Raw genomic sequence first — 13,515 nt, 5'->3', positions numbered from 1 at the left:
GGGTCTGGTGCGTCCCTGTTCACCATTTCAGGTCCAAATTTGGTCCGAATTTTTGGCTGAATTCGGACCTGAAACAGACCAGCAGACACACAGGACTCTTCTGCAAACCGCTCTGCAGCCGTCCTAGACCTGTGTGAACCGGCAACATTGAGAGCCGGTCAGAGTCTCCTGACATGCAAATTTTTAATGTGGGGAAACCCTCATCCAATTCGCACCAGTGTGAACTGTGAACACAGCCTTAAAGCATTTGTCAACCTCGAATAAAAAAAAAAAATAGATTTCCTGGTCCCTTAAAGCAGATTAAACAGCATAGTGCTTCTGCTGTGTAATCTGTCCCCCTCTAAACTGTTAAAAAAAAAAACCCTGAACCCTCCACTTCCTGTATCCCCCTCTCTAAATAGACCATGAAAATCATGGCTGCTGAGCCATGACCACCATGGTCAAAGTGCATCCCTCCATCATACGCTGCCCTGCTCTCTGCTATTCCCCCCCCCCAACCCCCTTCTTCCTGCCTGTCATGCTAATGTCTGTGTGTCTCTGTCTCCGCCCCCGCGCACTATTATCAAAATTAAAAATTTGTAAGTGCTCACTGCCAGCCTCTTTATTATATCCTGCCATAGCACACTGCATTCATTTTTTATAAAAACAAGCTTTGTAAATAACGATTCAGCGCTGTCTTCAGGCCGGTCACGTGACTCTCGGCCAGTTTCCAGGGTTACTGCAGGAGAAGCTGAGTGGTCATGTGATCTTTCCGGCTGACCTCATTGGGAGATCATGGCCCCTACCGCAGTATCCATCCATCGGAGCTGTACAGCGGCCGAGAGTCATGTGACCGGCATGAAGACAGCTCAAAATAGGTATTTACAACGCTCGTTTTTTACAAAAGACTATGGCAGTGTGCTCTGCCAGGCTCTAATAGAGGGTCTGGCAGAGTTTGTCTTATATGGTTTAACAAACCCTTTAATAGTTTGGAATCTGGATACACTATTGAGATCCACAAGCTAATTACTGGGTCATAGAACAGAAACAGAGATATATGATACGATCTCTCACTAGGATTAACACAGTAGCTTTTGTTTTGTTTTTCCTGTCCCCCTATAAAAGCTTTATTACCTGTCGTTACTCAACTTTAACAGGATGACAAAGCTGTTTTGCAGTGGAATGGTGCAGCAGAGCTGTCACTCTGTGGATAGGGTAGTCTTAGGGTGGCCATAGACGGTTTGAACCGTGTGTGCACAGGCTGAATGTACCCAGATTGATCAACTTGGTCACAACCAGCCTGCTGGATTCACTTGCGATTATCGCTAGCCGCTGCTATAGATATCAATAATCACTGTCTTCTCATGGCGAGGATGGCTTCCCCTGACACACCCCCGCCAGGAGAAGACAATTACTAATCAGGGGGGATTCCCTTGTCAGCACTGACTGTGTTGATGGGGGAATTGTGCAAATTTGCACTCTCTATGGCCGGCCTTAGAATGACATGTAGTTTTAAATAAAAAAAAGTGAACAACCAAATTAAAGCCTAATTTCAACTTCTAAAAAAGTTATAGCAAAAGTTGTTTTTCTTTTGAAAACCACATAAATAAAAGACATTCTGCCAAGGCAACAAAGAAGTGGCACAAGAAGAAGCACATTAAGGATATGGAGTGGCCTAGTCAGTCTCCAGATCTTAATCCTATAGAAAATTTATGGAGGGAGCTGAAACTTCGAATTGCCAAGAGACAGCCAAGAAAATATTAAGGATTTAGAGAAGATCTGTAAAGAAGAGTGGACCAAAATCCCTCCTGAGATGCGTGCAAACCTGGTAACCAACTACAATAAACGTCTTACACCTCTGTGCTTGCCAACAAGGGTTTCTCCACCAAGTACTAAGTCATGGTTTGCTTGGGGATCAAATACTTATTTTACTCACTAAACTGCAACTCTGTCTCTATCATTTAAATTACACCTATAAAAATGATAGACCTTTCATTTCTTTGTAAGTGGGCACACTTACAAAATCTGCAGATCAAATAATTATTTTCCCCAGTGTGTGTGTGTGTGTGTGTGTGTGTGTATTGGGCCCAAAGTGGCAATATTTTGTGTGGCCACCATTGTTTTCCAGCACTGCCTTAACCCTCTTGGGCATGGAGTTCACCGGAGCTTCACAGGTTGCCACTGGAGTCCTCTTCCACTCCTCCATAATGACATCACGGAGCTGGTGGATGTTAGAGACCTTGCGCTCCTCCACCTTCCGTTTGAGGATGACCCACAGATGCTCAATAGGGTTTAGGTCTGGAGACATGCTTGGCCAGTCCATCACCTTTACCCTCAGCTTCTTTAGCAAGGTAGTGGTCGTCTCAGAGGTGTGTTTGGGGTTGTTATGTTGGAATACTGCCCTGCGGCCCAGTCTCTGAAGGGAGGGGATCATGCTCTGCTAAAGTATGTCACAGTACATGTTGGCATTCATGGTTCCCTCAATGAACTGTAGCTCCCCAGTGCCGGCAGCACTTATGCAGCCCCAGACCATGACACTCCCACCGCTGTATGGTCTTTTCTTCAGTGTTAGAGAACAAAATAGAGACAACAGAAAATTGGACCTTTTTAACACCGTATCGAACACGCAAAATCGTATGTATATGTAAATATTGTCTTTCATTAGAAAATGGATTAAGAACAAATTAAAACCATTAGATAGTATTAACCCAAACTTGTGTGTGGGCATACATACGATTTTGTGTGTTCGATACAGTGCCAAAAAGTCCAATTTTCTGTGGTCTCTATTTTGTTTTGTACTATTTTAGGGATGAGGCATAGTATATCACTTTTTATGTCCATGATAGCCATGTCATGGTGACATAACTTATTGTTTTTTCTTCAGTGTTGTCACATGAAAAGAGATATATATATATATATATATATATATATAATAATCAATCACAAAAGTAGCTGGGCAGCGTTACAAATGCTTTGGCATATACAACCCCAATTCCAAAAAAGTTGGGTTGCTGTGTAAAATCTACCAGAGAGCACTGACCGCCTATTACAGGAGGTCAATATATAGGCTTGTGTATCTGGGATACTCCAGATCTGTAGTGAGGTCCACCGTTGGCTGTTTGGAGCTTTTGCTAAGTGGACCTCAGTACAGATTTGGAGTATCCCAGATACACAAGCCTATATTGACCTCATGTAATAGGCGGTCAATGCTCTCTGGTAAGGGCACATCTTGATTATTGGTGGTGGTCTCACAAACTGGAGGAAGTTGGTGACACAACAGCCAAAATTCACTTATTTTATGTCACGTTTGGGACTCTTTGGACTCACTTGATGTTTTATATTAATTTTATTTTATTTAGCGCAACATATATTGTTTTTATTCATTCTTTGCGATAATATCTCACTTGATTGTTGCAGCTGTAATTTGTCTTTTATCACAAGGGCAGTTTATTTTCTGTTTCCCATTTAAAGAGGAGAAGGACCTTACAACTTATTAGCGCTCAGTTCAAAAGTCTGAATCTCTGATGGTATGAGGGTGCATTAGCGTGTATGGAATGAGCACCACCAATGCATAAAGATATATCCAGGTTTTAGAGCAGCATATGCTCCCTCCCAGACGGTTTCTTGAGGAAAAGCCTTGCATATTTCAACAGGACAATTCCAAATGGCATACTGTATCTATGTTACCAGCATTGTTTTATAGAAGAAGAGTCTGGGTGCTTAATTGGTCTCCCCGCAGTCCAGACATTTCACCAATTGAAAATATCTCGTGCATCTTAAATTGCAAAATACGAAAAAGATGACCCAGGACCGTTGAGCAGTTAGAATACTCCTGACGCCCTCAGACAATGTCCGGAAGTAACGAAACGCATCAGTGACGCGTGCGTTCCACGCACCGGAGAGCAACCAGGAAGTGTGTGGTTCGCTACACACAGTGATTACTCTGGAGGACTTCCCGGGAGCCGTGGTTTCAGGCACAGTGCACTTTAATACGAATGCATCTATTTATTTGAATCTCTGGTACGCAGATCTGAATAAGGGGGGATGTGTTTGGATATTTTAGATATTTTGAAATAAACTATTTTAGCAATATTATGCTATGTAGAGATCTTATTCCTCCCATATGTTATGCTGCATGAACCGATAGCGATACTGACATCTGGTGGCCGTACAGAGGAGGTGGAAAGCTGCTTTTAATTACATACAAAGGCTTTTATATGCTGAATTTCTGGTGAGTGTAATTCCATAGGGGTTGATTCCCCCTCATGAGGTAATTGTTTTTGGGTGGAAGAAGCTCCTCACTCCTACAGAACACAGCTGCTCAAGCTTTTCCTTGATCTTCTCTTCTACTGGGTCATCTTATTTTTTGATGTGTGTCTTGGCGGTTTTTGACACATAGCGCTGCTGCAATAAGATATTAAGAGACTTTGCATCATTTTCGTGTTTTTTTATGATTTTATTGCTTATACACAAGTTAGAATACTATATCAGGCAAGAATGGGAGAACATTCCTCTCTCAAAACTTCAGCAACTGGTCTCCTCAGTTCCCAAATGTATACAGAGCGATGTTAAAAGAAGAGGGAAGGCTACACTGTAGCAAACATGGTGTTGTCCCAAAAGGCTTCCTATGGGGGCACACCCAGAAGAGGAGAACCTAGGAGCTCCTGCGGGGGGCCCACAAAGAGGAGGTTTGGGTCTGCTTTGTACAAAACCATTACACAGAGCAGGTAAGCATAAACCTGTGTGCTTTATATAAAAAAAGCCTTTATAATCACTTTAAAATGGTACATTTCCTCAGTTTAACCACTTCAGCCCGGAAGGATTTGCCCCCTTCCTGACCAGGCCATTTTTTGCGATACGGCACTGCGTCGCTTTAACTGACAATTGTGCGGTCGTGCCACATTGTGGCCAAACAAAATGTATGTCCTTTTTTCCCCCCACAAATACAGCTTTCTTTTGGTAGCATTTGATCACCTCTGCGGTCTTTATTTTTTGCGCTATAAACAAAAAATAGAGGCAATTTTGAAAAAAAACAAAACAAAAAAAAAACCCACAATATTTTGTACTTTTTGCTATGATAAAAAACCTTCATCAGTTTAGGCCGCTATGTATTCTTCTACATATTTTTGGTAAAAAAAAAAAAAAAAAAAAATATATCACAATACGCAAAAGTTATAGCGTCTACAAAATAGGGGGGTAGATTTTTGTAATTTTTATTTATTTTTTTACTAGTAATGGCAGCGATCTGCGATTTTTATCAGGACTGCGACATTGCGGCGGACAGATCGGACACTTTTGACACTCTTTTGGGACCATTGACATTTATACGGCGATCAGAGCTAAAATTAGCCACTGATTACTGTATAAATGTCACTGGCAGGGAAGGGGTTAACACTAGGGGGGGATCAAGGGGTTAAATGTGTTCCCTATGTGTGTTCTAACTGTAGGAGGGATGATATTGACTGGGGGAGGAGACCAATTGGTGTTCCTACTTAGTAGGAACACACAATCTGTCTTCTCTCCCCTGAGAGAACTGGGATTTGTGTTTACACACACACACATCCCTGTTCTGTCATGAGCGATCGCGAGTGCCCGGCGTCTTAAAGGAGCGACGTACAGCTACAGCGATTTGCGCAGCTGTGCCAACCTGCCGCAGCTGGTCGGCTAACGGTTAAACATTTGATATGTTTTTTATTTTTTAATGTGAAAAAATACGGGTTCATGAGATTCGCAAACCATTGCATTCTGTTTTTATGTAGATTTTACACACAGTCCTAACTTTTTTGGATTTGGGGTTGTAAGAGAATTCACGTGTATGCATTTCAACTGTGTATTTAGTTATTTGCCTGGAGTTTAGCTTTAATACAGAAAGTACACCTCAAGACCAGGAGAAAATACTTACACCACTGCCTGGGGGTAAGAAAGATTCCACAGTCTGCTCAGAACCCCCACCGCTGTCAGAGCCACCAGGATCAGGTTTATTTCTAAGGTTACTACAAACGGAGACTTCCGAAGGTCTGACATCCCGCATGGAGGCGGCACAAGATGGATAAGAGTGGATTAGGGGACAAACTATATGAAAGAGAAAGCAAGGAGCAGAGACAAAGAGGAAAATGGAAATCAAATACAGAGAGAAGACAAAGAGGATAACAAGGAAGAAGACTTTACATCCTGCAGGAGAGAAAAAAAAATGTATTTAGTTGAAAAAAAAAAAAAATGCATTGCCTAAGGCAGATTCTGTACATACCACTAAATAACAGTCTGCTTTGTTCTTCCAGCTTTTTACACAGCTATTACTTAGCCGGATTTAAAGCCTAAAGACCGCCATACACGGTTCAATTCTCTCTAGTTCAGTCCGCGGCTGAAATTTGGGGGCCCCAAAGCTTGCCTCCATGTTATGAAGCAACCATAACAATTTCCTTCACTAACAAATGCACCCGCATAGCATCAGTTACATTAACTATGCAGCGCTGTGTTCTGGTATCCATACAGGCACTTCCCTACTTCTACCAGGACAAAAATTCTGTCGGGCCGAGTCCTGCTCAGCCAGTCACAGGAAGCCATGTATTCAATAATAAAACACAAGGCTTCCTGTGAATGGCTGAGCAGCTCTTGGATCATTTTTAAAAGACAGTCGGGTGTCAAATAAACAAAAACAGTAACATGCTCATGGTTTGTTACTAACAAGCTTGTTCTAAACCATTCACTCTCTGGACATACACATGAATTTATCCAAAAAGTCTTGGTCTGACGCCTTAAGAGTTCACTTCACTGGAACTAAGGGGCTAAGCCCAACCCCTGAAAAACAACCCCACACCATAATCCCCCCTCCTCCAAATGATTTGGACCAGTGCACAGAGCAAGGTCCATGAAGACATGGATGAGCGAGTTTGGCGTGGAGGAACTTAACTGGCCTGATCAGAGTCCTGACCTCAACCCAAAAGAACACCTTTGGGATAAATTAGAGCGGAGACTGCAAGCCAGGCCTTCTCGTCCAACATCAGTGCCTGACCTCACAAATGTGCTTCTGGAAGAATGGTTAAACATTCCCATAGACACTCCCCTAAAACTTGTGGACAGCCTTCCCAGTAGTTTTGAAGCTGTTATAGCTGCAAAGGGTGAGCCAACTTAATATTGAACCCTATAGATCAAGACTGGGATGCCATTAAAGTTCATGTGTTTGCAAAGGCAGGCGTCCCAATACTTTTATACAATATAGTGTATTTACTGCATCCAAAGAGGCAAAGTGGTTAAAGCCAGGTCCTTGACTTACCCACATTCACAGCACTCCCAGATTACTTTTTCCTAAAGTGATTTTAATCACTTTAATGACCAGGCCTTTTCTGGCACTATGCAACAATCAGTATTTATTGCTAGAAAATTTCCTAGAACCCCCAAACATTATATAACTTTTTTTTTTTAAAGCAGAGAATAAATTGGTGGGTTTTGCAATTTTTTTATGTCAAGCCATATTCAAGCAGTGGTTTTTCAAATGCAATTTTTTCGGGGAAAATACACTTTTTTGAAACGCAATACATAACCCAATTGCTTGGTAAAATATAAAAGATGATTTCAGATTTACACAGGAGGTCTGGTGCTAGAATTAGTGCCCATGATCGAACGTTCCTGATGATACCTCACATGGGAGGGACGATCGTTGTTTGCGTGCATTCGCCTTTGGACGAGGGCACTTTACATTTTTCTTTTCATTATTTTTACACTGTCCGTTTAGTTTTTTCTTAAAGTTTTTCAATCACTTTTATTGCTGTCACAAGGAATGTTAATATTCCTTGAGACAGCAAGCCGATCAGGTATTTGCTGAGCTCTATCCTCAGCCGGCAGAAGCGCTGGCTAGTCGATCAGGACTCCTGGATGAGAGATCCCGGTACAGCCCCAAAAGCAGGGTGGATAAAAATTAATGTTTTTAAAGCGGAGTTCCACCCAAAAATGGAACTTCCACTTTTCCGGTTCCTCCCCTCCTCCTGTGTCACATTTGGCACCTCTCAGGGGGGGAGCAGATACCTGTCTAATACAGGTATTTTGCTCCCACTTCCGGGCATAGATACCCGAGGCACCCGCGGGTATCTACACCACTCCCCCCCCCCCCCTCTGCTGTCTTCTGGGAGACACATGGGTCCCAGAACATAGCAGGGACCAGTGGGATAAGGCAGTGCGAGTCTTGCATGCGCAGTAGGAGTCCAGGAAGTGAAGCCACAAGGCTTCACTTCCTGATTCCCTTACTGAGGATGGCGGCAGCAGCACCCGACATTCGAGGGACAGATCAGCTTCGGGTGCCAACATCACGGGTGCCAACATCACAGGCGCCCTGGACAGGTAAGTGTCCTTATTTTAAAAGTCAGCAGCTGCAGTATTTGTAGCTGCTGACTTTAAAAAAATAATTTCAAAAATTGGCGGAACTCCGCTTTAAAAAAAAATAAATAATATTTAAAAAAAAAATAATAGATTTTTTATTTTATTTAACCACTTCAGCACCGGAAGAATTTACCCCCCTTCCTGACCAGGCCATTTTTTGCGATACGCCACTGCGTCGCTTTAACTGACAAATTACGTGGTCATGCGATGCTGTACCAAAACAACACTGACCTCCTTTTTTCCCACATATACAACTTTCTTTTGGTGGTCTTTGATCACCTCTGTGGTTTTTATTTTTTGCACTATAAAACAAAAAAAAGAGCAACAGTTTAGAAAACAAATATATTTTTTTTTTTACTTTTTGCTATAATAAATATCCCCAATTAAAAAGAAAAAAAAAATGTTTTCCTCAGTTTAGGCTGTATTGTATGTATTCTTCTACATATTTTTGGTTTAAAAAAAAAAAAATTGCAATATATTGATTGGTTTGCGCAAAAGTTATAGCGCCTACAAAATAGGTTATTGATTTTTTTTTTTTTTTTAAATAGTAATGGCGGCGATCTGTGATTTTTATTGGGACTGCGACATTACGACAGACAGATCTGACACTTTTTTGAAACCACTGATATTTATACAGCGATCAGTGCTATAAGTAGCCACTGATTACTGTATAAATGTCACTGGCAGGGAAGGGGTTAACACTAGGGGCCAATCAAGGGGTTATTTTAATAAAAATGCTTTTGGAGTAAAAATCTATCATCATTGAAGCACCACCAAAGCATCAAAAAAGCACGTTGAAGCTGTAGGCGCTTTAATGTGTGTTAAAGTCGAAGCAAGTGTAAATGAGACCTTTAGTAGTGTCTCTTTTGTCATAAAAATCCTAGTTGTCAGCATTCTTTTGTAGGATGAATTCCACATTAAAGTGATTGTAAAGTCTCGTTTTTTTTTTTTCTCTCTAAAAATAACAAACATGTTATACTTACCTGCCCTGTGCAGTGGATTTGCACAGAGCAGCCCGGATCCTCCTCTTCTCTGGTCCCTCTCTCCTGTTAAGTGCCCCCACAGCAAGCAGCTTGCTATGGGACACCCGAGTTGAGCCGCAACTTCCTGTGTCCATTCAGACAGGAAGCCCTGATTTGATGGCTTGACAGTTCAGGTGAGAGCACAAACAAATGTGACAGATATCATTCACGGCATGCCTTGTGACCTCTCTTACTAAAAAACAAGAAATACAAAAATAATAATGTGCCAGGATCAGTGCTTCGGCACACTGTGCTCCCCATTCACCACCAGCAGCTGTGCATTCAGTGGTAATCAGTCCTGCACTTCTTGCTTTGATATGCATGGACCAATAATAGGTTCCCTTTATATATCTAAAGGCATATTAACCACTTGTCAATAGCAACATGTATATATACGTTGCGGCTTGCAAGTGATTTCCTGGGGTTATGGCTGAGGACATTACGGTACCGTTTTTGACAGCCGGCTTTCTCATGAAAGCATTTTGAGTGGCTCATCAGCCACTGGAATGCTTTCCAAAGCAGCGTGGAGACATCCTCCCCCCCTTCCGCCACTTGCTGGTGTTTCTCGGGCTTACCATTTCCACCAATTCGCCCGAGAAATGATCCGGCGGTGTGGCTGACTGCTCCCATAGGCGATCAGAGTAGACACTCTTTGATCGCCTCTATGGCCTTGGAGGACCGTAGCGACACCATGACGTGACTTCCGGTCCAGGCTGGAAGAACATTTTTTTTTTTTTTTTTTTAAACAAAGAATCAACATAACATTTTTTTTTTTGGTCTTTTGCAGGACAGTGTAAGAATAAAAAAATGAGTGAGTGATATCTGACAGATGGAACACCCTCAGGGACAGGATGGAGGAACATAACACACATTGGCTTTATTGAGCTTTATTTTATTTATCAGATGACCTACTCTTAAATTAGAATTGCTCCTCTTTGGGAATCTGACTTCTTGACCAGTCGACCCCGCAGATACTCCCCACCTTCCTTTATTTTTTTTCCCCTTTCTCCCTTTTCCTAGACACCCCTTGTGTTGACTTTTCTCTCTAAAATCAAGAAAACCGCTCTCTGGTATGCTCTGACCGATTGGTGCAACTGCCTTGAAGCCTGGGCATGGTTGCCCTTTACCATATGAGGTTTTTGTGGTAGTGCTGCACCTACCAGTCTGTGTTCTCTTCTCCGCGATTGTTCATCATAGTCCCCTATAGGCCTTCCACCATAATGGAAGTGATTTATATTTGCTGAAGATGCCACAGCCACAAGTCTTCAGGCATTGTAGATTATTGTGAGGGAACTTGAACTATTGTGTTTATGCTGTCTTTTAACCCCTTGTTTTTACACGTATAATTTATTACTGTTGACGGTCATGATTGAATACAGGCTGTCATGTCATACTACATTGTCTTGTTGCATACCCTAGATAAAGAATGAAAAATATAAATAAAACAAAAACTAAAATAAGAAAAAAAAAAATTTTAAAGCGCCGCCCATCCCTCCATGCAGAAGTGAACACATAGGCAAGTCGTCCTCACATATGTAAACTGTATTCGCACCATACAGGTATCGCAGAGAACATTGGAGCGAGAGCAATAATTCTAGTGCTAGACCTCCTCTGTAATTCTAAACAGGTAACCTGTAAAGGCGTTTAACCACGTCCGGAACGCTCGTCGGCGTTTATATGTCGGTAATTTGACGTTGAATACCGTTGTTATGACGGCAGATAGCTGCCATAACCCCGGTATTTTTAAAAACAGAGGGTGGTCCGCTTTCGGATAAAAAGGGCCTCTGCGGCGTATTCGATGCGAGATCACTTTTATTGGAGGCAAGAGAGGTGCCTACCCACCTCCCGCCGTGTTCCTGCTGTCTCCGCCGCTTACCGGAGCCGTCGGTAGCGGCGGAGACGATCCGATCATTTCCCCTCTGAGGCATGAAGTCGAGTGAGGAAATGATGGCCTCCACTTGACTCCAAGCCATTGGATGACGGAAGTGATGGCAAACGTCACTTCTGCCCAATGGTCTTAAACGGGGACAATTTTTTTTTTTTTTAATTGAAAAAAAAAAAAAAAAAAGGGACTGTAAATATGAGATCTGAGGTCTTTTTGACCCCAGATCTCACATTAAAAAGGTCCTGTCATGCTTTTTTTCTATTACAAGGGATGTTTACATTCCATGTAATCGGAATAAAAGTGATCCAAAAAAAATATTTTAAAAGGGACAGTGAAAAAAAAAAAAAAAAAAGACATAGATATATATATATATATATATATATATATAAATTTTAAGTGCCCTGTCCCGCCGTGCTCGCGTGCAGACTTGAGTCGCGCCCACATATGTAAACGATGTTCAAACCACACGTGAGGTATCGCCGCGATCATTAGAGTGAAAGCAGCCTAGACCTCCTCTGCAACTCAAAACTGGGAAACTGTAGAAATTGTTAAACGTCGCCTATGGAGATTTTTTAAGGTCAAAGTTTGTCGCCATTCCATGAGTGGGTTTAATTTTGAAGCGTGACATGTTGGGTATCAATTTACTAAAAGTAACTTTATCTTTCACATTATAAAAAATAAAAAAATAAAATAGGCTAACTTAACTGTGTTATTGTTTTTTGAATTCAAAAAAGCGTTTGTAAGACCGCTGTGCTAATACACCATGACAAAGTAGTATTGCAAAGATCATTTTATTCTCTAGGGTGCCTATAAAATAATTATATATATATATAATGCTTAGGGGTTCTAAGTCATTTTCTAGCAACAAATACCGGTTTGAAAAGTGCCAGGAAAAGCAAGTGGTTAGACAGGAGCGCTCCGCTTTACCAGCAATATGAAGACACAGATTGGGGGAGGGGGCTGACTACAACTGGGCAGAGTAACCAATCAGCTTCTAGCACCTGCTTGTTTAGTTAAGCTTTGAAAATGAAATCTAGAAGCTGATTGGTTGCTATGCCCAGCTGCTCCAGTTGTAGTAATCCCTCCCCCGGTACATTCAGTCACACAGAGACAGGAATAGTTCCCAGCCAGTGATGGAGGGATGAGGGAGACTCGTGCACCATGCTCCATCATCCTATAGACATCCTACAGAGAGAGAGAGAGAGAGAGGGGTGCTGCAGAGAACCATTCATACATAAGACCGCCGCCATTCACCACACTTACCTGCCGCTCAGCTGTTCTTCACGTGCGATTCGTAATGTCTGAAGAGTTCGCGGCTCGATTAGCTCAGTCTGCTGGTCATGTGATGAGAGGCCGCTGTAGAAGGCAGACAGCAGAGGGCGCTCGAGGAAAGTTGAATCATAGAGTGGAAGCGGTCACGTGATTTAGAGGTTATTATGATAATTCCTGATGAGAAAGTGGTCGGTGTCTCCTGCTGGATGGGGACGCGTTACACTGCACTGTGCTGGGAGAAAACTTAGCAGATAATAAAGTTTCTGTTTACTGATTTCAGTACTGAATGATTTATCCTAACACAGCCACACGCCTCATTTGGAGGAAATGGTCTCCTCTTTGTCTATTGTCTCTATATCTGGGAGCACAGAGCAGAGATATTTAAAGAGGAACTGCAATCTGCTGACATAATTTGTAATAAAAACATCTTTGCCATTCTGAAGCTTCCCTCCAACCACTTTGCATATTATTTTATATATACCGTGACTCTACTTGCCAAATATGCTGCAGAAATCTCCCTCCACGGAGTCTGGCTGCAACCATTTTAACCGTTGGCATCTGAAGCTGCTGCCCGTTCACTTCCTGGATTTACACAGACACACCTCCAGCTCTGCAGCTTTCCTTGGCCCTCTTGCGACTCATTCCTCTTCCCTTCCTGACAAACTTTCACAAGAGAGAGAGCTGAGCATGATGTCATAAGCCTAGGCTAATGACCAGACAAGAAACAGGAAGTGGGCTGTATAAGGTATTTACTGGCAGAAAAAAAAAATGTTTTACTGTCCAAAGTTAAAACAACAAGGGCAGAAGATTTAATAGATGAAAAGATGAAAAAATTACTGAAGTTCTACTTTAACCACTTGCCGACCGCCTCACACAGATATACTGCGGCAGAATGGCACGGCGGGCAAAGTAACATATGGGTACGTTACTTGCCTCCTGCGTAAGTAAGTGCACTAAACACTACACTAACAGTAGAAAACTCTA

At 42.2% G+C, this 13,515-nt stretch overlaps 1 protein-coding gene across 1 annotated transcript in view; it reads right to left on the bottom strand.

The window, feature by feature from the left end:
- Nucleotides 1–12,633, bottom strand: part of POMT1 (protein O-mannosyltransferase 1) — a 59,965-nt gene extending 47,332 nt beyond the window's left edge. Inside the window, exons 1-2 of the mRNA XM_073600509.1 lie at nucleotides 12,523–12,633; nucleotides 5,882–6,150 (exon numbers count right to left, since the gene is read on the bottom strand). Of these exons, the coding sequence (XP_073456610.1) occupies nucleotides 5,882–6,003 (122 nt within the window). The 5' untranslated portion in view covers nucleotides 6,004–6,150; nucleotides 12,523–12,633. The remainder of the gene's footprint in view (nucleotides 1–5,881; nucleotides 6,151–12,522) is intronic.
- Between the last annotated feature and the right edge of the window lie 882 nt (nucleotides 12,634–13,515).

Source organism: Aquarana catesbeiana, linkage group LG09 (assembly GCF_042186555.1).
Source record: "Aquarana catesbeiana isolate 2022-GZ linkage group LG09, ASM4218655v1, whole genome shotgun sequence".
Lineage (NCBI taxonomy): Eukaryota > Metazoa > Chordata > Amphibia > Anura > Ranidae > Aquarana > Aquarana catesbeiana.
The sequence above is the reverse complement of the archived record's forward strand: the minus strand, read 5'-3'. Positions and strand labels throughout refer to the sequence as shown.